Genomic DNA, 27,396 nt, shown 5'->3' on the forward strand with positions numbered 1-27,396 from the left:
TCCAGGTGAAACAAGAAAGTAATTCACTTTATTCTGGGTTCTGGAAGCTCCAATAAGAGTCTGCAAAGTTGGCAGCCCAGGAGGCTGGTGCAGATAACAGTCTCTGGCTCCTTCGGCCCTGGGAGCCAAAAGGGCAGTGAGGAAGGAGGGTTAGGCTCGGAGCAGGGCAGCTCAGGCTCCTGGTACTCCCAGCCCAAGCTAGGCAGGTTAAGGAAAAAGAGGGCTGGAGAGTTTGCTCAGTTCCTTAGCAAACGCACCACAGGGGGCTGAGGGCTTATCATTACTCCTCATCCCTCTCCGGGGTGCTGAGCTCCCGAGGGGGCCCCAGAAGCTTGGCTTCGGGGTTCAGTCGGGGTTCTCCCAAGGGTCCCTCGCCCTCCAGGTCCAGCTCCTCAAAGGATGAGCCACTGGCACCCGATTCACTGTAGCTGTGCTCGCTGCGGTTGTCACCATCGTCCCAGCCACGGTTGCTTGCTCCAGGAGAAAGTGTGGTGGCTGAAGTCTCCCGGCTGCCAGGGCGAACCTCCAGGCTGACAGAACTTGCATCACTTGTATCAGCTCCTGTGGCCAGGACAAGGGAGCACAGGTTAGTCAACTACCACACACTAACTGTCCCTTCCTTCAGGGCCACAGCAAGGGCTCTCCCACCAGCCCAGGAACTGAGCATGCAGAGTCGACTCATGAATAACACAGCTGCGCCCGCCGGCTCAGGAGGCCCATTCCCGCTGCCCTCTGCCCTCTGCCCTGACTAGGGCTGCACTGAGAGAGCCAGGGGAGTGTGCAGGGCAGGAGACAGAGAGGAGCAGCTGGCTGTGCACTTCTCTCTTACCCTAGATTAGCTCCAGCTCCTTGCATTTCCACAAAGCCACTGACCCCTGCCCCACATCCATTAAGGGCCACTCAGCCCCAGGGTGAGGAGCTGAGGTCCAACAAAGGAGACCCAAATGCCATTCATTTTCAGGCTTGAGAGTGCTTTGTCCAGGGACAGCTACAGAGCATTGCCCAAGAGGCAGGAGGGCTGAAGAAAGGACCAAGAGGACTCCTCTCCAGTCCACGCTCCCCACCCCCCATAGACCTCCGCAAGGAGCCGTGATTTTCAGGACATCAGCTGGCTCCTGCCTCTTATCACACTGTACCTCCATATAAAGAAGTTGAAGCAAGAGGCTGAAGAAATCCTAAGAAATGCTCAGCCAGGAGAGAGCTAGGATTATGCATTTTAAGGATTTTCTCCTAATGTGCCTGGGTCAACCCACCAAGTGCCCACTCCAACCGTTGGCACTCTCTAATCGGCCTTCTACCCTAGTATGTCTTACAAGTGCTCCTTTGCATACCCTGCCCAGGACTTATGCCTTGGCCATCTCTACAAACTAGAGGCACTGATTGCAGGCAGAAGGTGGTGAGGAGGAACAAAGAGCCCTACTATGTGCAGGACTCTAGATCTGGAGATAGCCCATGTGTCATCTGAAGTAGCAGAAAAGAGGGACAGCTGTCAAATCTGTTAGACATCATGGACAGTGAGGGTGGGCTGCTTTCCTAGCTCCTGCCTCCAGGGGAGCAATTGGGCACTGCTTGGTATTTTCACTGGCCTTGAACAGTCTGTCCCTGAGGCTGAGCAGGGGGTAGGGTAGTTAAAGGTGAAGCAGTAAGAGGGTCAGCTCTGCTCTGCTAACCTATTCTGCCATCTGAGCAGAGGTGAGATGAGCCCTGGAAGTGTAGGACTGCTGGCCCTGTGCTCTCCTTCTGCAGTGGCCTCTGGTACGGCTCCCACAGTAGGAGCACAACACAAGAGCAGTGAGTTATGGGTAATCCCGCTGACTCTGGGGCGGGACTCTAGGTCCTCACTCATCTACCAAGGGCTACAGGTCTGAAAGGCATAAAGGACGGGGGTAGTTTTCCCCTGACCCATTACTGTCAAGTTCTATCTACCCACCCACCTAATGGCTCACCCGAGACCCTTGGATATAGGGTCTTCCCTTCCCACTCCTGGGCTAAGAGTAAGAGTGATCAGAGGATAGAGCCCAGGAATGCCTCCCTTCAGCCCAGGCCCAAAACATCAGATGAAGATGGCTGTTGGGAACAGATGGACTCTACTTACAAAGGAGCTCTTCAAGGCAGAGGAACGGCAGCCTACAGCCCACGGAGGGAGGTCCCTTTGTCAAGCCTATGCCCCTAGAAAGAGGGCCCCAGGAAAGGCAAAGGAGCACCTAAATCCCCAGGGCTGCTGGGCAGGGGTGTGAGGCTACCACCTTCACCCAGTTCCTCTCTTTTCCTCTGCCAACAGCCAATGCAAGGAGATCAAATATTCATCGCTTCTGTGGAGCTAAATAATACATCAATGTAATAACAGGCACAGGCAGCTAATCACCCCTTTTACCTCCCAGTCCAAGTCAGAGGCCCAGCAGGGAGGCAAGGAGGGACAGGCCAAGCCTTGGGTGGCCAGGCAGCCACCATGCATTACTGTGTAAGTGGCATGCACCTGGAGAGAGGCTGCCCTGAGAGTCAGGACAGCCTCTGTCAGAAGTGGGCAGATCCCACAGCACCCACAGTGGGGAGGACAGACCGAGGACCTGAGGGGTGTGGGAGCTGTGGCTGCAGCCAGCTGTACGGAGTGAGAGCCAAGCCGTCCGTTAACACTCCTGGCAGGCAGTGTTTGGGAAGGAAGGGAACTGGGTGGGTGGGCCAAGAAGGCAGGAAGCAGAGGAAGGTTGCAGGAAGGTCAAGGCACACCTCCTTTTGCCTCTGGGGGCTGCCTGTGCTTGCTGACCTTGTGCCATGTCCAGTGCCCACAGTAGGGGCACCAAGAGTATCTGCCAGGCACTACTAAGCAGAAAGGAGCAGTATCCCACAGAGGTGATTAAATGACAGATGAAGTTAACTATGTTAGACACTAGCCCCAAGGGAGAAGAGACCGCCTCCCAGTGCCCTGGCTGCATCAGCCCCGGCCAACACACGTCTCTCTAGAGTGACCTTGGCTGCTGAAGACTGGGTGAGCAGAAAGACTCCCAGGGAAGTAAAGGAGGGTAGTTCTTTCCCCACAGCCCTGGACCATCCCTAGACTTTCTGAGTCACGTAACAGAACAGTCAAAAGTTGGGGCCCCTAGGATTACCTGGCATGTTACCCACAGGGTTCCTTGCCCATGGGTGTCACACAAGATCATGGCAAGGTGGTGAAAACAGGCAAGTGGTTTGTGGGCCTAAACCTGGGCATTCTAGCTACCAGCATGGGCTGACTTTTGTGGCATCTTGCTTCCTCTTTTACCTTCAGACCTAGTCCAGTCTCACTTCCTGACGAACCCTGCCCAGATGCCTTCCACCTGACTGCCTAGATTGGTAAGTATTCCTGTTAACATCTGAAGGGAATTCAGACAGGGTGGTGTTACCTGGAGAATAGGTGTGAATCCATATCTATGTGGAGGTGCATGTCTGGCAACAGGCAATTCTGTATGCAGGTCCTGGTGTGAGGTCACCTTCCTTCCTTTGCCAAGTAGAGTCTACCTACAACGCTAGCTTTGGCAGAGGAGCCTCCTTAACTGTGTCCTTAGATGTGCAGATGAGGAAGGGACTCCAGGCAGCTATAGGCCCACCCTACTTTCTCCACCTTTGGTACCTGTGCCATCCGTCTGGGTGTCAGTGGCCTCCGCAGGCTCCCGGCATTTCCGCTCTGTCTCCTTCACCTCTGGCACGTAGAAATCTCCTTGCCGCGCCAGTGGACACATGAAATGGATCTTGTCTTGCTGGTAGATCTCCAGGCGAGGGTGAGCACACAGCTTCCGCTCCTACCAGTGTTGCAAAATGAATATAAGCACTACAGGGTCCTGACCAACTTGTCCCACAGGAACCTGGGGGCAATGCCTGCTGCCTAGTCTTTCTGGAAGGTCAGCTCTATTTCACTGACCTCTGAAGCACCAGGGCGAGGGTGTGGTCCTCTGTGCTTCAGTGCACGGACACTCAGGCCGTTCAGATTCAGTAAAGACCAATCTGGGCCCGCTAGTCCTGTGTGTGTCTGTCCAGGACTAGTCCTGTGTGTGTCTGTCCAGGACTAGCTAGCTAGTCTCACAGAGCAGAGGGCAAGAACCCTATGAACTATGGCCTTAGACACTTACGCCAGGGTCTGACTTTTTATCCTAGAACTTTATGGCCTGATTCCGTCTCTCCCTTAGACAATGACACATAGATATCAGGTGAGGGCAGTAGTCCTGAAGCTGAGGCCTCTGGACCCTGTCTATATATGCACTACCACAAACTGCGTTTAGCCCATTCCCATGGCTAGGTCTTCGTCAAGTTTTAAAACTATCAAATATGGCTCCCGTGCTTCTTTACACCTGATCCCAGGGTTTCTCTCAGAGGAAGAAGCATAATCTGAGCTGGAGGGACATGAGGGGGGACACGAGATGACACTGAGTATTACCTAATGGGCTAAAGTACCAGCTTCCAGGTCCCCAAGTTCTGACAGGCACTCCACTCCCCTTTCCCTGGACACAGACCATTACTTCTTACCCCCTAGTGCATCAAAGCAGCAGACACATGCCAGAGCTACCCTTAGGCAGGCAGGAACAACCAGAACAGGGAGCAAACGTCTCTCGCTGTAGAATCTGCCCTCCCTCTCCTGTGATGGCACAATTACCCACCAAGACAACTGTGAGGCCCCTGCCCTGTCACTGCTCACCCGCTAACCTTCACAACATGGCTATTTATAGCACCTGCCAAGCTCTCACCGTGAGCTCTAAAATGAGCCTTCCACTTAACAGTAATGAGGGACTTATCGCCTGGCTTGGAGAAGCCACTCCAGGACTCCACTTGTCTGCCTGCTTGGCCAACCCAAGGGTTGAGGAAAGTCCTCCAATTAAAAAGAGTCCATGGAAGGAAAATGAAGGGATAAGAAGTCTGAAAGGAAGACCCAGTTAGGACCCTCAGTGCCAGCGAGAGCAAGAGAGCGAGAGAGTGAGAGAGAGAACATCCAGGAGGCCAGATGGAGGTAGATGGCCCATCCTAGGTCAGCAACAGTGCAGATTCAATCTCCACTAGTAACCCAGGCAAAGCCTTCCCTCCTGAGTATTCACGCATTCAAACACAGAGGCCCACAACCTAGCCCCAGTGTGTCTAAGGTCAGTGAAATAAAGTCCATTATTTTTACTAGCTTTGACTCCAGTCTTTCATGCCAATCTGGTTACTCTCCAGGCTTCCTCCATAGCCAGGCTCATGCCATCACTAGATATACCTTCTGGTTGTCTTGTTTTTGATGGCTGCCTTTGTTTCTGGACATGCTTACTAGAGCTCTAGTTCTCAGGAGGAGCCTGAGGACAATGTACTGTCAGGGGACAGATGACACTGCAAGGCTCTGGGACCCTTCCAAAGCCAGCACCTGAGGACAGGTACCCGCCAAACCTGAGCTCCATTCAACAATCTGGGCCAGGCTGCCAAAGACACGGGGGCTCCCAGAATTAGACTCAGTTCCTACCTTGGCAGTTAAAAAGAATGAAGGGGTCCCCAAATACAGTCAGAGCATTTCATTCACCAACATCATCAGACTCCGAACATTTAAAAAGGTCCAAGTGGCAGCATCAGAATGACCAATGGCCATCTCAAGACCAACAGTCAAGTCTGTGACTATCCAGATTCCAGAGATGAGGAGGCTCATACCCCACCCTGACCCTTACCAAACTCATGGTACCTCCAACCTTTCCTTCCGGAAGAGTCTGACAGTAATAAGAAAGAGGGGGTAGTGCTCTTTCCACCCTCTCTTCTAGGCTGGGCATCAGGGTGGGCAGCACCAGGCAGCCACCCTGTGCCACCTGTTCTGCCAGCCCCCTCATTGGCAGGCAGCTCTGTGGCTGCTCTGCGCATCTGCCTCCTCCGGAGAGCCCAGCTCTGAAGTTGCCTGGCTGTGGACAGCCTGTTACCATGGAAACTGCATCCTCCATCCTTGCCATCGCCTTCATCTCAAAGCCATCGGGAGAACAGAGGGAAGGGGGAGACAGAGGATGGAGAGCAAACTGTGGCCCAGCTTCAGTTCTCTGCCCACCCCTACCTCTCCGCAGCCTCCTACACAGGGAGCAGAGCACTAACTGCCCAGGCCTGCTTCAGACCTGGCTCTCCCTACTGAAGGGAAGCATGAAGCTAATTAAAATCCCATTGCCTGCTCAACTCCAAATCATTATAACACGTTCTGGATCCTGTCAAGATTCAGACTCAGGAGCGGCAGAGAAGGGGCAATAAGAAGGCAAAAGGATAAGATTTCTCTGTTAGCCCTTGGCAAGGAAGGGGCTTACCACCATCCCTGCAGTCTCTCCCAGGAGACTACTCTCCCCTCTGTGCTCTGTCCATCCTGCAGGAGTGAGTCTAATGGGAATTAGGGATAGAGCACTGGGGCAGAGCCAGCATATGCCCCTCCCTGAGTGGTCAGGCAGAGAGAATGAGCCTTTCCCTTTCTAGCCAGGTGCAGCCTCTAAGGAAAGAGAGGATAGCCATGGGCTGGCTCCTGGGTCCTCACTGCACAGCAGGAGCTGCTGCCCAAACAGCATGTCGATGAGCCAGGAAATATTGGAAAACCATTGGAGGAAGGTGAGGCCAGCTGCCTCTCCCTCAGCTAGCCCCAGGGAGCCCTTGGAGAACAGACTGCCAATGGCCAAGGACACCAGCTCAATGCCACAAGAGCCTGGTATAGCTGGAAAAGGGAACCTGGATAGGCCTGAAACCCCAATCAGCCCTGAAATACCACAGCCCAAGAAGCCAAAGGTAGGCAGAAGCAATAACCTTTCCTGGCCACGGGGTTGTTTATCTGAAGCAGCTCATTCACACACACACAAACCATCAGATTCTCTCCACAGTCTACTCCACCTAATGGGAGAAGTCAGCCAGTCGCGCAAAGGTTTTAGCAGGAACTTCGAGAAACTGGATTCAGGAGTACCAGCCCTTTAGACACACCCCCAGGCCTTCTCTCCAACCCGGGGCCTTCCAGAGTTGGAAATAAGAAAGGGAGACATCACTTATCAGAGCATCCCCACCAATTGTGCCACACTCCACTAACACAGACTACCTACCCACAAGTGCTGGGAGACAAAAGACAGAGCAACCACATCACACAAGGCAACCGCCCTGAGGGTCACCTCGGCTACCTTGGGAGCTTACTCTTCGCCTCAGCCCAAGTCCTCTTGGGCAGGGTTAAGTATCTGCCCGCACCACCCAGGGCTCCCACAAGTGTTTGAGCTGGTATGATGGGCCAATATGTTCTGCCAGGACCCACAGGTAGATCTTTCTGAATTCAGGGGTAGGGAGGTAAGAGGGAGGACCTGAACAATCTTTATTTTGTGTTTTGCTTTCAGAACATCAGCCTGTGTGTTGCTGGTTTTAGTTAGAGGTGTGGAAGGGCAAGGGACAGCAGCAGCTAGGCCAGGGTAGAAACAGAAGGAGAATCTCACCTGTGGGATGCTCTAGGGCTGGATGTGCTTAGAGCTAGGTGGCAAATGCCTCAAACTGGGGAGCCGTGGGTGCAGGCCAAGGACTATGTCACACATCTCTTACCTATGCTCCAGGCCCATAAAGAGTAAGTGTGCCTGATGCATCCTTCTTACCCCGTGCTTCCCTGGGTCCCTTTGCTCATCCACTGCTGACCAGTCTTACCCCTCTGTGCCAGGCTGGACAACCAAGAAGCCACACAGCCAGCCAGCAGCTGTTGTATCCCACCCGAGGTGGGGGCTTCTCCTCGCTGGGGGGAAGTGATGCGTGCTCATTTTTAATTACATAGACACTGATAGGCAGGCTCCCGCCTGCACACAGCGGTCCTCGCAACTGGGGGCTCAGACCCTGGAGGTCCCTCAGGCAGCCGGTCTGCAGTGCATGTGCAAAGTGCTTGGGGGAGGCACAGCAGGAGGCTGCAGCTAGAAGACAGCACGTTGTGATTATGCTGCCCAGGAACTTCCTGTCGACTTCCCTCTCCATGCTCCCCTCTCATCTCCACCAGACCTCGGAATAGTTTCTAGCCTGGAACCTAAACCTTTCTGTCATGTCCTGGGGAACTCCAAGACCAGCAAGGAGAACCTACTGAAAAGTTAGAAGAGTACCCTCCTCCTTCCCTCCCTGTCCCTCACTCCACCCTACTCCTATCCAAAGCCTGGAAAAGTACAAGCAAAAAAGACAGGGAGGGGAGAGAAGGGACAGAGCAGCCAAGAAAGCCCCATACAGGTACCTACATCTTAGCCTAGCGACTAACAAGTGAGTGGTTCCTTCTGGGCCCCAGGGTCTCCAATTATAAGATAAAGAAGAGTAAACCGTTTCAAGAGAAGCAAGAACTAGGAAAGACAAAACCCTGTGATTTAAAAGCAGTGCAAATGTGGAAAACCACAAAAGAAGGCTGGATGAGCCTGCCATAAACATGAAACACAGAGGTCACTGAAGGATAGCCTGCCTGCTTCTTTGTGTGCCAGTCAACAAACTAGAAAATGCAACAGGAGCAAACACCAAGACCTTCTTAGAATTAGGTTTGACTCGGGGCCAGCCCCTGAATGGCAGAGGATGACAGAGGAGCTGGGCAGGCAAGGCCAGGCCTGAGCAGGAGCCTGGGGAAGACTGCAGAGGGGGTGAGTGTGAAGGAGTGAGGTGGGGAGGTGGGGTGCTGTGCCTGGCACCCCAGGCCGCTGTGCCTATTGCCGCTGTTGCCTGAAGACTTTTCATTTTCACCTCAGAGCCGGCAGCTTGCCACACAATTTACACTTCTGCTCCGCTCCCTGGTGCCACCCAGATCCTAGCTTCCTAGGTGGCTCACGGAGCGGGTGCTCCATACCAGTTAGGCATTAGGATGTGCTAGTGACCAAGGAGCGGGGAAATTAGGATCCCTTGGAAGCAGATATCTGGGTCATAGGTCCTCACAGGTCCTGGTATCTGGGTCATAGGTCCTCATAGGTCCTGGTATCTGGGTCATAGACTGGGAAGCCTTGGACTTGCAGCCATCCAGCCTTTCCTTCCACCAGGACACAGACAGCCAATATGAAAGCCTAGCTCAGCTCTGCGTTAGACTTTCTGGGCTCTGTGGAAGGGGAGCAGAGTCTAGGGAGCCTGGAAGTGAGCAGCCCATGGGCATTCAGCCAGAGCTCTGGGTGGGTCAGCCACAGGATACCATGGCTCTACCTTCCAGATTGGATGCTCCTAATGATAACCCTCCTACCAGAGCTTACATATAGTTCACTGTGTCTCCAAGATGCAGTGTTTATGTAGTCAAGGACCTTGAGCCCTGCTTGGCTGCTTAGTGCACATGGGGTCATGAAGCCAAGCACCGAGGAGCCAGAGTCAGGAACCAGAGGGGAAGGATGGGTGGGTAAGTGGGGCAGAGAAAATAAGAGAGGGGAGGAGAAAGGCAGCCCTGATTTCCCAGTTCCAACTGGCACCCTGACCTCTCTCTAGCTCTCAGAGACACCCTCCCTACCTGCCTTGTTAGACATGCAGCTTCTCCTTATCTGAGGGTGTCATCAAAGGGCACACTCACTCTGTTCTATGGAAAAGTTCTTTCCTCTGAATTCTGTCTCCCCACCCACCCAGTCCAAAATCCCAAGTTTTCTTGAGAAGAGTAATGGAATTTTTCCTTGGTAAGTCCCATCTGCCTAGGAAAGGTGTTCTCTCTGAACTGGTGATGGTCCATATAAGCAGTACCATCCAGACAGCCTCAGTCCCTAGGTCCCACAGGACTGCCCAACTACAGTGCCCAGGTAGGCATCTCCAGAGTGCTGGTTCGCATCCCACCCCAGCCAAGGCTGGCTTTGTGCTTTCAGTCCTAGGGGAGGGGAAAGAAAGGGTAGACCTAGAGAACCTGAAGAGGGGGAGGTCAGTGCCCCGCGGTCCCCGTATACCTCAGTCTTTAGAAACAGTTCCCCGAGGGACACGAGGAGCAAAGCCTTTGCCTGTCGGAAGGTTTTCTTTTACTTTTTGGCTTGGTCATCTAGGAATAGTCACTACTATTCCCAGATAAGTTCTGTTTCTCTTACTAACTATCCAGTTATTCCTTCTCATCTGCTAGCACTCAAGTGTCCGGCTCTGAATCCCAGCCTGGACACTGTCACTCAGAAGATATACCCCTTGGCATGATGGTAGAAACTCAGATAACATCTGTGGCTCCCTGGTATTTGCAGGACCCAACCCAATCGTTGGGGTATAAAGTCTGGTGCTCCACCTGGACACTCTAGCCTCAAGTGGATTCTAATGTCTCTTCTGGAGACATTAATGTCTTCCCCTTAAACAACACGGCCTATCCTTACTACCATGCCAAAGTAGTTGCCTGTGCCTCTCTGTGAGCCTATTCCTCCCTCTCCTCCCTACCCCCAGACATGGCTAACCCTTGATGATGGGAATGAGAAAGACTCTAGGGGCTCGTCGTCTAACCCAATGTCCTGGGCTACCAAGAGTACCCTCCTCTCCGTGCAGGCGCAGGCCAATTAGCAGGTTGTGACTCTGCCTGCTGACCTGGCTCTAGAGACCCAGTGAGAGAAGCCAGGAACGAAGCAGCCTCAGTCTCACCGAGGATGAGGAGATCAAGCCCAATCGGGTGCCTGGAGCAGCTGCTTCCTGCCCGAGCAGCTGCAAGGCCGCCATTAATGAGTGCCTGCTGGGAAAATGGGAAGACAGAGCAGCACCCTCGGCTCCACAGTGACAATCAGGGCTAGAGACCGAGCGAGTGTCAAGCTGGTACTGCTCCTGTCCTGTCAGGCCCACCATGGCACCGTTCCAAGTATAGCCCAAACTCACAACTCTTCTGCCTCTTGGTCCCACCTCCACTCATGCCTGGATGCAGCCACTACTCCATCCCCTGACCTTAGGTAACCTCCCCTTCTCTGGGTCTCTGGCATCTCTTAAGACTTCCATGATTATCTTCTAACCAATCCCCATGCTCAGAACAGTGCCATCCATAGGAAGGGCCAGCAAATAATCCTGAATAAGAGACCAAGCTGAATTGACTGTTGGTGCTAGGGAAGGAAATGGCCTCTGTGTGCTAAGCACATGCTTCATGCTGAGCCTGACTGTAGCCTAGCTCCTTATTAAAGTGAAGCTGAGAACCTCATCATGTTAGCTGGGCCAAGGGAAGGAGGGAGGTAGGGAAGGAGGGAAGGAGGGAATATGACCAGATCTCAAATTTCCCACAGGGCTCCCTCATCTGGATTCCCACAGCCAGGACCTAATATGTCTCCACTCACGTTCTGGACCCAGCCCCACTCACTCACTACCTCAGACATGATGAAGCAGGTTAAGAGGACACAGATACAGGGTTCAGAGCCTGGTGGGCAGAACCAAGTTTCTGAACAGGCTGCTGTAAGCTCCATCCAGCTCATCAGGCTCACTCACTTCCACAAGCACCCTGCTGTGCCGCTGCTCCTGAGATCCTAGCTGGTCCAACGAGCACCCACCACTTAAAAGTTCTGTTGCCTCCACTCCAGACAGAACCCACCCCCCAACCTGAAGCCCCTAAGGCATCCATTCGGCTCGAGTCTCCAGTCAGAGCGATGCTTCTCCAGAAACAAATGGCGTCCTTTGTTCTGCCTGCAACTGAGCCACACCGCATCTTCAGAATCCAGAATAATCTTCTATCTGGCAGGGGTGGAAGGGGATCTTCCCAGGGGTTCAACTAGTACAGAAGTTTACAAACCAGTTGAGGCTCAGAAACCCTCTTCTGAACAAAAGGCTAAGATATCAGCTGGATTAAAGAACCTTTAGACATTGTTATTACAGTTGAAACAGGAGAGGTCTAAGCTGCCAGCCACAGGGTACGTGAGAAGTACTGGCTTCCTTCCCACTCTAAGCCCCTGTCAGGGCTACCAGTCAATCTAGCTGTCCCAGGTCTCGGCCTCCATAGTCCCCCTCATAGGACACCACCGTTTTTTGGCAACAACTCCTGTAGCTCCCTTTCTAATACTATAGTGAAATGGCCACATGTGGTCTCTGGGGCCTGCCTCCTAGCAGCCACTGTGTGAGCAACACTCTGTCTCCCTAAACTTGGGAGAAGATACTTAGGTAATTTTTAAAAATAACTTTTGGATATAAAAGGCCCTAGAGAAAGGGTCTATGGAATAGATTTTGAACCTCGCTGAAGGGGGAATAGCATGGGACAGGGTAGTCAGATGGCTTGCTCAGGCCAGTTTAATCCTCTCAATGATTCCGATCAACTGCCTAAGCCAGGCATGAACCATGGCCCATGCTAGGCCCTTCCATATGCAATCCCACACACAGGACCCCATTTCTACCATTCAGACTTGTTCTACCCTGAGGAACTTGGGGATGTTGCCATTGCTCTACACTCATATCTAGATCATAGCTTTTCTGTAGTCTTATAATTTGAAGGAAGTTCAGTTTCCTCCTGTAGCTGCCTGGGACATAAGGAGCAGTTTCCACCTGTTCCAGAGACCACCTCCTTGTACTTCGATGAAACAGCCTAGCCAAGCTGGGACATCCTTTATATACATAGATGGCCACTTGGTACTCAGGTAGCCCTTCCCTAAACTGTCCCAGAGTGCTCAGTCTGGAGGTTTCTAGTAGTATTTTTGAAGACTTCTACAGCTCCGTCTGCTAGGTTGTCAATCTGAGGAAGGCTGGCCAGAGAGTCAGAGGCTGTCACACAGATCACAAAGATGGGTTACAGCCATCCCTTCCAGAAACCAGGGGAACTTCTCTTTAGGCTCCTTGTAGTGACCCGCAAGTCCTTTGCTGTCCCATGAGACCTCCAATGTCCCACCCCAACTTCTGGGGCAGCACGTGAGACTGCCAAGTCAATCCTCCCCTATTTTGGCAACATGATCAGATAAGCCTTCCTCATTCCTCAGGAAAGAGTGCTGATGACTGCTGTCACTTCATCTGAAGAACGTTTATAGCAATCCCATATTCGGGGGGGGAGGGGACATGTAGGGGTGTGTGTGTGTGTGTGTGTGTGTGTGTATACAAAGTCAACAGTAGTCAGCTGGGGCTGGGAGAGTCCTAAGTGCTGGAGTCTCATTAGTAGCCTTTCTCTGACCACAGGGCAGTGGGAAGAGGCAGGGGTGGGAGGCAGCCTTACTCTCTGTTCCGTCTTTCGTGCTGAGAGGCACAGGGCCACCTCCTGTAGATTATAGGTTATGGCCAACCAGACTCTTCTTCATCTTCCCTTCATTTTAGTTCTCCAGAAACCAAAGTCAGGCTAAACACAGGACAGGGATGACCCTCACACTGCCCCAAACCTCTGGCTTTTTATCCCTGCCCCCACCCCAGTAAAACCAGCCCAGAGCACAGCTAACAGGCTCCCACAGGGGGGGGGGGAGAGGAAGGGCTTTCATCAAAGAGATGACGTCAAAACCAGCCAACTTGTAAAGCAGTCAGAGGCCGGGAAATTTGGACAAAGGTGTCTAAAAATAAACCCCCGAAGCCAGGAGAAAGCTTTGCTGGCTGAGTCGTTTGCTACCATACCCCATGCCACACAGCCTGTTCTAAGGTCTGGAACCCAGGAAGTATCTCCCTGAAGATGCTCTTCCAGATTAGCCATCAAGACTAGAGATGACAAAGACGAGATGGAAAACACTACATCAGCTCTCCCTCAAGTGCAATGAACGGTGACCCCTGGGGTCCCATGCAGAGCAGGGCTAGAACATCTGTGTCTCACTTCCTGCCACCATATGAGACCTCCAGTCTCACTTGGACCCGAAGCACACCCTTTCTAGCAGTGCTCCGGGGACCATCTTCCAGCTCACACAGGAAAACTCACCCTGTCTTCCCAGCCTCTGACCCAGCACCACAGACACCACTGCTTCTCAGCCGCTCCCACAGCACATGCAGTCAGCAAGCAGCACCACTGTTAGCCACAGAATCAGTTTTGTTGAAACTTGCTGCCTCTTGTAGATCCCTCAGTTCAGTGGGAAGCAACACTATGCTTTCACCTACCTTAAGAAAGGACACAGCCTCTGTGACACCCCCAAACCATCTCTCTCAGCTTCAGTCTGACGGCTTTAGCCTAACAGTTTTACCACAAAACACAGCTAACCTCTGTGCTGGTTCTGCGTTGCTAAAGTTACTGACTTCAGTGTCTTATGTCCTAGACAAAGTAATTCTGTCAGCCCAATGTGTCTGAGGGAAGGAGTGTCAACCACCAAGAGGTGGCAGCCAAACCTGTGGGTCCTTCCCCTCAGATCCGACTGCCTCCTCAGGACATTCACAGCCCCATAGCCCATGCCCGGGAACGGGGCGGCCCATCTTCAACAGAAGGCTTCAACTGGATACCAACTGGTTGTTAGGTTGTTTGGCTTTTGCTGCTGGATTGGATCTAGGACCTTATACATGCAACCCTTTCCTTAGCTCTCGGGTTGTCAAGTATCCAAAGTGGTATAGACAGGACAAGGTTTCAGAACTCTTGTAGGCACAGAGACCCCCGTCCAATCTCTTCCTACAGACAGGCTGTGGCACCAACATTACTCCCTTCCAGGTCAGAAATGAAGGAGGCGGGGCCTGCCATGGCTGTTCAGGTCCTGGGGGTGGGGAGGAGGGCACACTGTCAAACGTAGCATCAAGGCCAGGTTGACACATGGACACTGAGAGCTCTTTAGGCCTCAAGGAGGAGTGGGGCAGGGTGAAGACAAAGAGTCAATCTGACCACACTGGGGTTCTGAACAAGCCCTTGGAGATGGTCTAACCCCAAAATCTTAAGCATCTGAGCGAGATGCCGAAAGTCTCTGCCGTATAGCCTAGCCACCCTGGACTGATCCATGAGGGCCTTAGAGAGCTGCTTTCTCCAACCACGTGTGTCCCCTCTGAGTCCCCATCCAAGGGACTCACATGCTATACCTATGTCTCACCTTGATGTAGGAATCCAAGGCAGGATGGACTCGGCGGGCAGCCAGCCAGATGGATATGGGGGTGGTGTAAGGGAAAGTAGCTATTACCACATGGCTAGGTGCTGGAAAGGAGAATATCTTGAAGCCAAATTTCTGATAGAGGTGGATGAGCTCAGGTGAGGGCGACCCCTCCCCTTCACTCAGGATGCTGCCGACTGCACAGCGGCACTGCTCAGGAGGCACCTGTGGAGGGAGGCAGGGCACGGGATCAGCATCATGCAGAGGATGGAGGCCTTCAGACCCAAGGTTCTCTGCTTCTGGGCTAATTCAGTCCTAGACGAACCACCTGCTCTGTGACAAGCTACAGAGCTCTAGATACCAGGATGAAGCTGGTATTCCTGTACTAAAATCAACTATGGCTCGTGTGTATGCATCCCATTGTAGGACTCTCATTTATTCCTTCAGCAAACAAGCTAACTGCAAATACAACTTGAGTCATGGTGTACCAAAAAAAAAAAAAAAAGCAAGGAAGACAAGACTTGGTCTCCGCCCTCAGGAGCCCTGGGGAGAGGGAAGAGCGAAGAGACATCTGAGCTATCACCCTCTACACAGCCCGTTAGTCAGCAGCTCTGCTGAGGGGCCTCCCAGCCTCAGCGGGCAGCCAGCCCAACTGGAGAGCTGACCCCACCTCCCAGAGGAGCAAGCTTTACTAACAGACACCTTGGAAAGCAAGGCAGTGGAACTGAGGAGTGAGAACAAAGGAAAAGGCCTCTAACAGCCTTCTCTCTTGGTTTCCCATAAACACCAGTGTGTGTGAGCATACACAGTAGAGCACACAGGACAGAGCCCAGGACAGGGATTTGGCATTTGCTATAGAAGATCAGGATGTAAGATAAAAATTTAAGTTGAAATCCCCTCTAGGTTCACAGATAGAGACAGTCTCCATCACAAGGGTTCTAGACCTTTCCCCTAAAACCTGTCCATTTTCTAAATCCCTTCCTGATTTTACTCCAAACTCTTGGTCCCCCTCCCCATGTCTCCCAGCCCCTAACCCTGTTTCTTTCTTTCTCTCTCTCTCTCTCTCTCTCTCTCTCTCTCTCTCTCTCTCTCTCTCTCCTGATCTTCTCTCCTATGGCTCCCATCAACCAGAGGCAGTTGAGTTTGAGTTTCCAGCACTTCCTAGGACTGACCCAGGGATTATAGGTCAGGGCTCACTTCTGGCAGCAGATGGTGACAACCTGTCCAACCTCTGTTTCTCAGGTCTATTTTCCTACCATCTATGTACAGCTCTTGGACTAGGCACCTAAGGAAAGGTCTTCCTAAACCCAGGACATTTACCACAGATCTGGACCTCAACTCTGCACCATTCAATCCTTCCCCAGCAGGGCCCACTGAGCTCTGATGTGACAGGACACTCCCTACCTGCACTCATTTCCTTTCCTGTACACTTCCTCAGCACCACAGTCCCTCTCACACATGTGTCCCTACCTTCCCCTTCCAGTCCCATTCACACCTGCCACCAATCTATGGGGCCTTTCCTAGCCCTGAGCCACTCCCTCTACTCTGGCAATCTATCCTGCCTTAGAATCATTTTTGGGGAATGTGGGCACCTGTTCCAGGCTCCGACCTGTGAACAGACCCTATGGGGCTAGCCAACTCTCAGGGTTCTGACTGTGTTGCTTCCTTGAACAAAGGACAGCAAGCAGAACTTAGAGGAGTTTCAGTGACAGGCAATATAATGTAATGTTTATAACCAGAGCTACAAGGCTGGCTGGGAGTAAAACCTGAGTCATGTGATCCCGCCCAAGTCCTTCCCCTGGCTCCTCAGAGACCAATTCCTTGATATTTCCTTACAGGCCTTTCATGTTAAAAGAGATAGCTCACAAAGGCTTGACATTATTGAAATGCCCCATAACCACTTTTGGCTATTCGTAGCAATAACATGGGCCTAACAGCAGTCCCTTGACCTAGAATGCCCTCCTACGCTAACTCTGAAGAGAGACCTTCCCCACCATCATCGCATCCTTCAGGTTCAGTGAGACTTTGTACCACCTTTCTTCTCCTGAAACTTTTCCCAGATTTTGCTGTCTTGTCCTTCTCAAGTTACTGCCATCCTACTCTACTCGAACGAGTCACTGCTGCAGTACCATATCTTGTCTCTAGATGGTGCACCTGCACCACTTACACCCTAAGAACTGCAATGGCCATACAGGCAAGGAAGTTCCCACCCACACAGGTCTGGACTGGCCAAGTGACTGACTGTACCTGCTGACCCCTATGTATGGCATGCCAGGTGGGAGAGAGGGTAGGAAAAAAAAAAACTGTTAACAAAGGTTAGAGGGAAAAATGGGTGTCGGGACACTTGCCACTTGTGCTTTCCTCGTTATCCTTGCCTGCCTCAATTTGGGTTCCAAGGTCTCTCCTGGGATCACTTCAGCAGGTCCCATGGAACTACCAACTCAACATTCTTCTGACTCCAAAAGATGTCTGAACACACAATTAGAACTTCTTGATGACTCACAGTTCACATCTATGGCAAAACTAAACCAAGCAGGCCAGGTGTGACACTCAACTCACCTCAGGACCAGTCATCAGCAGGGCTAGGACCCAGATGGGCTGGCAGCCACTGAGTACGTGGCAGAGGGAGGGGCAGAACCCGGCTCTGGCCCAGCCCACCTTGCCAGCCTCTTCTCCCACCACACCCCCATATACACCCACATGGAGCTATTTGCAGCCAAACATGCCACGTCGTCCCATGCTGCCTGCCTTTGCGTAAGCTACTTCCTCTGCCTAAAATGTTCCTCTTCGACCTATTTGAGTCTTCTTTCTGGAAAACTCTAGTTCATCCTGTAAGACTCAGCTCAATTCCTCTCCTCAAAGCCTTTTGATATTCTCTTGTGAGCAACCTCTCCTCTCTGACCCTAAATATACACCGAGGGTACAGGTCTTCTACTACACTGCAATGGAGCCTTCTCATTTCTCCCTGACCACTCCAGGCCTCACAGAGAAGTCTAGGATACTACAGAGAAAATTCCTCGGGTATGTGGAACAATGGTGCGGGCATGAACACAGCTGCTCACACAAACCCAGCCCATAATCAAATAACCTGGCAAAAGGGAAGTGTTCCTCTCCAATGTAATACAGAATAATGTGGAATGGAACATAAGAACTCCCTCTGGGGCTGGTGAGATGGCTCAGTGGATAAGAGCACCCGATTGCTCTTCCGAAGGTCCTGAGTTCAAATCCCAGCAACCACATGGTGGCTCATAACCATCCGTAACAAGATCTGACGCCCTCTTCTGGAGTGTCTGAAGACAGCTACAGTGTACTTATATATAATAAATAAATAAATCTTAAAAAAAATAAAATAAAATAAGCATTACTTATCAAAAAAAAAAAAACAACAACTCCCTCTGACTCAGTCTCTCCCAACTCCACAGTTAGGTCATTATTTGTCCCCCCCCCCCAGCCAGTGCTCGGACAGTAGTGTAAGAGCACAGCAATCCTACCACCTGCTGATTAGTACATGCAGCGCCAGAGCTAGAAATCAGAAGAACTAGGTCACCTGCAAGGAGAGATGACAGCTATGAAGATAATCCAGGAAGTGGCAAAGCTGGTCCAATAGCAGTGCTCCAGCCCAAGACAAAAGGCCACACCTCTTATTTGTCTACTTCTCCCCCTTACATCAGACATTTCTTTGGAGTACCTGTGACCAGCAAAAGCTGGACCAGAACTGCACCGGACCAGATCCACATTAGAAAGACAGGACAGTGTGGAACCACCACCGCTCTGAAGAAAGAAAAGCCCACCCAGGAAAACCAAGCAAAGCCCCCAGCAAGACCAAGACTAATGAGGAAGAGGCAGGGGCATGCCAGGTTTCAGCACATCTCTTCCAGCACAGCTTCCTCAGCCCAGGACTGGAAGAGGGCAGTTTTTTGGAAACTGAATCTTTTAGGTATGAGTCCATCTTAAGGCTAGCCCACTGCCCCTACCAGAGCGGCAGGCCTCTGACAACCATCAGGTCACGGTGAAGAAGTTCTTCTTGATGGCACTGCCTGGCAGAGACCTCAGAAGGGTAGGAACAGGACAAGATTGATATCTTTAGGGATTCAAAAAAGAGAAATTATGTCAGCTGGCCCACTGGGTTCAGTAGAGACGGCCAACCGCAAGCCCACAACCTATACGGTCAATAGGAGTAGGTGTATCATCTAGTAGTCCAAGCCCAGAGGACCGCATCTGCCAACTACAGATGTATCCTGGGGTTCCTTTACCCAGACCCGGTGTACAGCTCGACACATCATGCCATGTGTTCAACTCCCTTGGTATGTGAAGGAACACGGGGTAGCAATCAGTTGGAATATGGGCTGATGCCAACAACCAAGCCAGAGGATAGGACTCATACTCAGAAGGAGGGAAGGAGTCATTGGGATATTAACTCTAAAAGAGGTTCTGGAACCTTCTGGGAGATCCCACCTTTAGTTCCGTGAGAACCTTCCTCCTACTCCCAGAAGCATACCCTCCTGAGAGCGGCCACCTGACAAGGCCTTACCACTTGCTGCTTTCCACACATCAAACCCCAATGTTCTTCTCAACCTTGTTCCTGAGGCCCAGGATACCAAGTTACCAAATGTCACACTGGGAGGCAGTGTTGGGGTCAGGGTTCAAACCTAAGCAGACAGGCTCTGACATTGCAACATCCAACCCGCAGTCACCTGGGAATGTGAGAAGTCAGTTCCAGCTATGAAGACACAACAGCCTTTCCCTGGACTGTGTCTCTTCAGACTCGGGACCCCTGGAGCAGGCGCTCCTGAAGGCATAAAAGCTCAGTGGTACAAGGCTCACAGACAGGGCTGCTGTCAAACGCACTGTGTACCTATCAGGAGCCAAGCATTGGGCCTTAGACTTATCAATCTGATGCCACAAAAATAAAACCTGGGATGGGGTGTGTGTGTGGGGGGGGGAATGTATTAAGCATGAACAAGGCCCTGGGTTCAATATTCAGCCCCTCAAAAAGAAAAAGGGCCCAAGATTGGAAGGATTCTTTCATCCCTGTTTGATACATGAGACGCTCACCAAGAGGCCAAGTGACTCACAGAGAATCACATGTGGGGAAGCAGCTGGAGCTTTGACTCAGACCTAGAAGGGTGGCTCTGGAGTCCTCCTCTCACTCCACCTCCCAAGGGCAGAGGAGCTCACCTCGCGAGATCTCTCCCACGTTTAACTTACTACAGAGCAATAGTCTGGCTGCACCTGGCAGAAAACATCCTCAGGTTAATCAGAGTAGGGACAGCCTGGGCCCTCAGGAAACAGCAACCTAGCCCGTATTTCCACTTCTCTGTTGAAGAGGTCAGTCCTGGAAAACTGCCTCATTATCCTTTCCCGGTTCCACCTGACCTACATGCCATCAGAGAAGGTACCCCAAACCCCACTGAGTATTGAGGAGGGGGTGCAGACCCAATTCAGACCTCTTAAAACTCTCAGGCCTAGACCTGCTCATTCCCCGCCTTCATTCTCAGTGGACTGATGGAAAGAGAGAAGCAGAGTATTCTGTAAGCTCGAAATGCCACCCGTCCTCCATCGATCCATGCCTGGGAAAAGCACGGTGCTCGGTAGTAACTGTGAGCAGCAGACCCCGGCTTGCCCAGGCCAGGTAAACACAACTAGCACCACCCCCTCGCCTCCCACAATGGTAGCTGGGCAGGCTGCAGAGGTCACAAACAGCGGAGGAGCTGTGGGAGGTGGGACATGAGCAGGAGCGGCAGACAGATAGGGCAGACTACAGGAATGCTGACAGCACCTAGCTGCAAGGGTCTATGTGCCTGTGGGCCACAGGAGTCAGGAAGGAGTGAGGCGAGCAGGGTCCTCCCAGTCCTTCATTTCCCTCCAGCACAGAAGGCTCCCAGAGGAATTCATCTCAGCAGAGGAAGCTTAACTCAGTTTTCCACTCTCCAGTGTCCAACTTAGAAACAGGGCTGAGGCGTTCTCTAGCGGAGGTAGTGTGAACCATCAGTTATGTGTGAACCATTAGCTGTGGGAAGCAGGGCAGGCCTGTGAGTGTGGCCTCGAGAGCTCACTCCTACCCACCAGCTTCCTTGAGGAGGAAACAGTCTGTATTCCATGACCATTGGCCAACGATGAGAGAGCATGTCCAGGCCTGTCCACTTCCTGACAGGCTACCTCCCTGTACCCTGTACCCCCAACTATGTTAAGGCTTTCGGGGCCAAGTGAGAATGGAATCCCTCCTCCTGCCTCACAGAAACCATCTGCTCAGAACTCGGGGCGCAAGCACCAAATGATATAAAAGAACTTACAGCTACTGTCCTGCCTTGAGGGTGTTGCAGAATCTGCTACTGTCTAGACCCACATCAAGCAAAGTGGAACTTCCCTAAGACTCTCTCAGGAACCATCCTCCCCTTGCATAGCTTGGACTAGGAACGGTCATGTCTAGGGAGCTGTCAGTTCACACCCCAGCAGAGTGAACAGAGTATGTTCACATCTCAAAGCAGATCTCTAACTACTCACTTCTGCCCACACTCACAGAGAAGACCATCTGACTCCTGCTGTACTGCGTCAGGAGGGTTAGAGGTGGTGACCCAAGAGGTCAGCCTATATCCTCTTTCTCCATATCTACATCCAAGATGGCCACTGGTAGTAGAGGCAGTTAGGAAGTGACAAACAAGGGTTCTCAACTTTTCTAAGGAACGAAGCAGGATCTCATCTCTAGACGTCCACGTCCCTGAAACCCTCATCCCAAGTGGTTTTGCAGCCTACGTGTTCAGCAACTATTTCTCATGTTCTCCACGGTGCCTGGGTGTCAAGCCAAACAGGTCAGTACCTCACTCACGCCTCTTCACCCATCTCCTCCCCCACCTATTACACCTGCCACAGCACCAGAATGCGGACCAAGTGGTCAGATGGATGGCTGTGAACCCCTGAATCCTGGGAGTTCACGATTCCCTAGACCTTTGCAATTTCCACTGGACAAGACAATATCTAGCTCAGGAGCACAAAGAGTCCCAACTGTCGCTGTGTCACCCCAAGTGCATGCCAAGGTAAACGCCTGCTCTTGTGGGTATCTTCTGGAGTGATCGAATTAGGGAAGTGAAGAATCTAAGTGGCCACTTTAACCTCTTCACTCCTCTAGGCTGAGCGGATGTCCACTGCAGGTCAGTCATGAGAGTTTCACCACCCTTCCCTGTTAACCACCTGTTGAGAGCCATGTGCTGGGGTGCATGTCTCATGTCTATTACTGACGCAAAGCCTTGCCAGCCTATTTATGAAGCAAGTAAGCATTTTCTCAGGATGTTGCAGAGGAGAAAACAGAAGTGCAGAAAAGTTGTGATATGCCCAAGACCACCCAGAAAAAAGTAATAAGCCATAATCAGAACCCAGACTCCCAGCTTTAAGGCTATACTCTGAGGACTCTCTTCTCTGAATTTTCCCTGAAGGCTTCCTAAACCCCCAACTCAAACTCCTCTGGACACTGAGTCTGGGTGGGGTCTTGTTGTGAAATCATCTTCACGGAGCTGAGCACCAGGTCTAACTCATGTCCAGAGTGCAGGCGCGGGGCGGGACCCGGCCAGGAGGGGGAAGCAGGACACCCTTATTTATTTCACCTAGTGCTAGCATCCCAGTGAGGCCTTGTCTGCAGGCAGTCTATAGGGTTTGTTCACTTGAGCTTTCCAGGCAAGAAAATCCAGGCTGAGGAGTCCAAATAAAAATTCCCCAGGGCTTAGTTTGGCCTGGCTCAAAAATTGAGGCTGAACAGACCTTGGCAGAGCTGCCGGCCCAGCCAGCTGTGGGCAGCACCACCCCATAGCATGGCAGGAAACTACATTGGCAAGCCCTGACTCACTATAGGCTTTAGTACATCCAGACGCCTACTAGATACCAGTGATGCTGGCTTAGTCTCTGACCCCAGCATCCTCGGGCTTTCTTAGTAGCTCACTTGGCTTCATTTGGCCCTCTCCCAACAGGTAGCTTTAAGTCTACGGAAAAGCCTGTCACCGGGTGGGAGAGGACCATCCCAGAGAGGTGGGATTCCAAGTCTCATGCCCAGAAACTGCCCTCTCAGTCCTCAAGAGCCCACAGCCCCTAGCATGAGCTGAGAAATGAAAACTAGACAAAAAGGACTTAACTCTAGAGAACAGGCAGATTCTGGCTGGCATGGCCCAAGAGCATGGCCTCAAATGGAGATAGGAGAAGGAAGGACAACAAAAGACAGAACCAAGGTCCAGACAGAAGCTAGGGTCTAAGGGTCTACTGCATCAGACATCCTTGAACAGATGTGAGCCAAGGGGCACAGATGTGGGCAAGTGCAAGGCCTCGGGATGCCTACACACAGTGGTTAAATCTGCAAGGGGCCTTAAGCCTTGAGAGAGGGTAAGTGCAGGGCCAGCTCAGACTTCCCTGTCCTTACTCAGAAAGTCAAAGCTCTCCTACCCCAACAGGCCCTGGCCCAGGTCCGTCAAAGAGGCAGAAGCCCGTGGAGGCTCCTTACCGTATGGGGGTTGTCATAGTAGACAGCGATGGAACGCAGCTTGGGAGAGATGCTGCAGCTCTCCGTGAAAAGGTGCCCAGTGTCACCATAGGACCCCACGTGGAACTTGTAGGCCATAGTTATGTTGCGGATTGGGGGTGATCCAGCACTCACTGTCACCCCAGTCAGCAGTCCTGAATAACCAGCAAAGGCCAGCAGCGTCAGCAGCAACAGCAGCGTCAGGGCCCCAATCAGGCCCAGTAGTAGGAGATCCGGCATGATTCTTTCTGGGACTCCCTCTCAGCACCCCAAGGCAGCTGCAAAGGAGACAGAAGGGAGAGGAGGCTGGTAGCCTGCTCTAACCCGGCCTGCCTGCCTGCCAGTCCAGCCTTAGTGCTCTGGCCCGGGAGGGGGAGGGGCCACAGGTATTTACACACAGTGACCTAGAAGGGAACTACAAAAGATGACTGAAGCCACAAGCCTCTTTATTTCTTAATCACAGCCACTGAAGCTCCTGGCACAGCTCTGCCTGGTACTAGCAGCCCTGCTCATACCTGGGGAAACTGAGTCATACTCCAGGCCCTGACCAGACAGGAAATAGCCCCCTCCTTTGCCTCTTCCTTCCTGAAGTTGAGCCACACTGCCAGTCCAACACCCTCAAGCCTCATGAACTACTGCAGAGAGAGAGAGAGAGAGAGAGAGAGAGAGAGAGAGAGAGAGAGAGAGAGAGAGAGAGAAGAGACACCTGACAGGTATGCTGTAAGGAACGAAACCTCAGGGAGAAATGAGCCACAGGAAGAGAATTCATGAGTTTTGTCTGTTTGTTTGTTTTTGTTTGTTGTTTGTTTTTGTTTTTTTGGTCCCATCTGGTCTCTAGGGACCTCTCTTTCCAACAGTGTAGCTATCCAAAACTACAGGAGACCAGATCAAAACAGCCTGAGAGAGGCAAGAACAAAGTTCAATCTGGGCTTCCAAGACTTGAACCACTAATGCTAATAAGCTTCATTCCACTTTTGCCAACCCACAAAGACTAGAAACAAGAGAATAAGAAGAAAAGGCCGTTAGAGGTGGAAACACAAGAGAGGGAAGAGCGGGAGTTACGCCTAATGACAGAGACAGGGAGAGTCTATAGGAGTAAGCCCAGGATTACCAGGGAAGCCAGTGTGAAACATTCTAGGCCGACTCTTACAGAGGGCGTTACCTGGGTAGCCCAGGGTCAGAGCACACAGAACAGTTAAAAAGAAAGAGAAACATAAACATCACCAGGAAAACATTCTTACTCTAGATATTTAAAATTTCTCCTTAAGGAGCTGCAGGGCAGCAGGTAAGGGTGCTGAGTTCAACCCCAGAACCTGGGCCCCACACCACTCCCTTAAGTTATTCCCTGACCTGCACACCACCCACATATTGTTTTAAGGGGCTGGGGAGATGGGTCAGCAGTAAACAACACTGGCTGCTCTTCCAGAGGACTCAGGTTCAATTCCTAGCACCTACATGGTGGCTAACTACTGTCTGTAACTCTAATTCCAGAGGATCCAACACCACAGGCTTCAGGCATGCAGGTGATACACAGACACATATGCAAGTTTTAAAACACCCACCTGTACACACACACACACAAACACAAAATTAAGCTTAAAAAATTCCATAGTCAGGCGTGGTGGCGCACGCCCTTAATCCCAGCACTTGGGAGGCAGAGGCAGGCGGATTTCTGAGCTCAAGGCCAGCCTGGTCTATGGAGTGAGTTCCAGGACAGCCAGGGCTATGCAGAGAAACCCTGTCTCAAAAAAAAAAAAAAACAAAAATAACAACAACAACAAAAAGTAAAAGGTTTTAGAGCTGAAAAGACAATGCTTTATCTATCCCTACAGAAAACTTAGCTCTATTGATATATGAAGATTCTGAGTGTAAGATATGCTAAAATCTGTTTTTGGAGTCAATGAGCACACAGAACTGGTCTTACAAAGAAGCCAGGACACTCCCACTGGTCTCCTGCACCCTGTAGGTCGGCCTGTAAGCTTCATTATCTTTTCTGCTCTCTCTGCCCTACCTCCGGTTGGTTTCATTCTTCTCTTCTCTGATACTGATGATACCAAATCTTCCACTCATTCGTGATATAGGCTAGGCACTGTCTGAACGCTGAAACTCACGGACTTCACTAATCCTCAAAAGAATCTAAGAAGGTAGGTACACATCAGGAAATAAGTGTGGTTGGAGGTCAAGATGCTTGTCCAAGGTCACACAGGTATTACACTCAGCCACCTGGACCAAAACACAGGCCATGGGGACCCAGTCTGACCTCAGTTCACTGACAGTTCTTTCCCTCCTCTGGTTTCCAAAAAGGCACTTCATCTTTTGGGCCTCACTGATCTCAAGGCTAGAAGCTCTCAATATCTAGGCCATAGACTGTCTTGGGAGTGATAAGCACTGCTCCACACTCCCGTTTAAGGGAACTTAGCTCCCAACCTTTCTCCTCCTTCCATTTCCCAAACTGTTCAGAAAAGAGGGGCTATGTTTCTGCCCATTCCCAGAGCTTTGGTCAGCCAAGGAAGGAGAAGTAAGGCAAATTTCCCCACACCCAATGGAGAAAGGCAAGGACAGGGGATGGGAAGGCTCACCGAAAAAGCCAGGCTCACTTTTAGCAACTCATAGCATCCAGTCCAGCAGGGCTCCAGTACTCCGGCGCTAGGGGGGCAGAAAGGTACAGTCATCCCAGCCCCAGACACAGGCAGTGAGCAAAGCAGGCCCTGAGCAACCCCGTTCCAGGGAAAACCCACAGAACGGGACCCGTCTACAGACGAGCCAACCCCACCCTCAGATCGCGCGGGGAAATCAGGCCATGTCCAGCTTCACAACGTCATGCCTATGATCTTCACCGGGCCCGACTACCACACTTGGCGCCAACGCAGCCCCTGCTGCTGACCTTGGGCAGCGTGTGCCCTCTCCTGGGCCTCAGTTTCCACTAACGTCAGAGGCGAGGTGCAGGGCAGATGACTTCCTTGGCCCGCAAGCGTCGGAGTAGGGGCTCGGCGCAGGCTTCCGGAGGCCGCTCACGTGCGCTCTGCGGAGGGCCGGGCCCTTAAAGGGACCTGCGCCGGCGAACTTGGGTGCTAGCAGCCGAGGGGCTCGGGGGTCGCCGCTTCGTGCTGTCGACTTCCAGCCGCCCCGGCTCGCCTCACGGCCTCACGCACCTCTCTAACTTCGGACACGCTAAAGTTTGGAGCGGCGACGCGGCCGCAGGAAGCGCTGCTGAAAGGTGAGAGCCCCGCCCGTTCCCCTCCAGTCCCACGGACCCGGGACGTTCCCGCACCCGGCACCGAGGCAGGATCGCCTCCCCGTCGCTTTCAGGCCCGGGAAGCAGGCCGAGCCAGCTAGCTGTGAGCCAGTCGCGGGGCGGACAGAGGGCGGCTCAGGCCGCGGGGAGCAGGCGGGAGGGGATGAGGGGGAGCCCCGGCAGACACCCCGTCGGGAACGCCTCGCCTCTGGCCCCGCCCTCACCTCAGCGGCGGCCCCACGGACGCGGACGGGCGCCGGAGGAAGATGGGGGGCTCAGCCGTGGAGCCTGCGTGCGCTTGTCCCTCACGCTCGCTCCGCCCCTTTCGCGGCGGGACGTGACCGTGGCTGTGGGCGCGTGCGCTCCAGATTTGGAGGGCGGAGGCCTGCCCCGCCCCGTCTCCTTGGTAACATGCACGCCTCCTCCCACCCCCATCTGGCTGGGTTGGGCCCACAACACACATTCCTGCTTCCAACGAAGGGGACTCCTGAAGGTGACCAAGCACCAACCAACCGGTACCTCAAGCTACCCAAGCGAACCTGGCCGACAGGGAGGGAAGGGAAAGCGCAGAGGCGAAGGCGGGCTCCAAGCACCGGGAAAGTCAGCCTGTTTGCCTGCTCCAGAAGCCCAGTTAAGTTAAAGCGGGACTGAATAGTGTTTGTGCATTTTAGAGAGGATCAGCAGAGCGATGTCGGCCTCTTACTGATTGAACCACTCTTACTATCGCCACCTTCTCTCAGAGCCTTCTCAAGTCTGGCTGCTTGCTCAGGTCTTAGCAGCTGAGGAAGCTCTGAATAAACAAAGAAGCTCTGAACAGATCTCTGGAGAATGCAAATATGTGTCTCCACTCAGCCACCCATCGGATTCTCTGA

The 27,396-nt window shown here is 52.3% G+C and overlaps 1 protein-coding gene across 2 annotated transcripts; it reads right to left on the bottom strand.

Annotated features, from left to right (window-relative positions):
- On the bottom strand, positions 1 to 26,867 carry Tex264 (testis expressed 264, ER-phagy receptor). Of its 2 annotated transcripts, none has more exons than XM_021206710.1 (6): positions 26,749 to 26,867; positions 25,869 to 25,935; positions 23,272 to 23,567; positions 14,793 to 15,014; positions 3,608 to 3,776; positions 1 to 561 (listed from the first exon to the last, which is right to left on the bottom strand). In XM_021206710.1, exons 3-6 carry the CDS (start codon positions 23,527 to 23,529, stop codon positions 281 to 283), a joined length of 930 nt encoding a protein of 309 aa, XP_021062369.1. In that variant the 5' UTR covers positions 23,530 to 23,567; positions 25,869 to 25,935; positions 26,749 to 26,867; the 3' UTR covers positions 1 to 280. The 2 variants fall into 2 exon arrangements, with proteins under 2 accessions (XP_021062369.1, XP_021062370.1); XM_021206711.2 differs by lacking the exon at positions 26,749 to 26,867 and adding an exon at positions 26,174 to 26,735.
- Positions 26,868 to 27,396: the final 529 nt, after the last annotated feature.

Source organism: Mus pahari, chromosome 10, assembly GCF_900095145.1.
Source record: "Mus pahari chromosome 10, PAHARI_EIJ_v1.1, whole genome shotgun sequence".
NCBI lineage: Eukaryota > Metazoa > Chordata > Mammalia > Rodentia > Muridae > Mus > Mus pahari.

Bases quoted from the DNA above. Each gene is read 5' to 3' on its own strand.
- Tex264 (XM_021206710.1), bottom strand. From the start codon at position 23,529: ATGCCGGATCTCCTACTACTGGGCCTGATTGGGGCCCTGACGCTGCTG. The intron at 3,777-14,792 runs GTGAGACATAGG...CAACACTGGTAG, and splicing joins CCTTGGATTCCTACATCAAG to GAGCGGAAGCTGTGTGCTCA. The intron at 562-3,607 runs GTACCAAAGGTG...TCCTGGCCACAG, and splicing joins CACCCAGACGGATGGCACAG to GAGCTGATACAAGTGATGCA.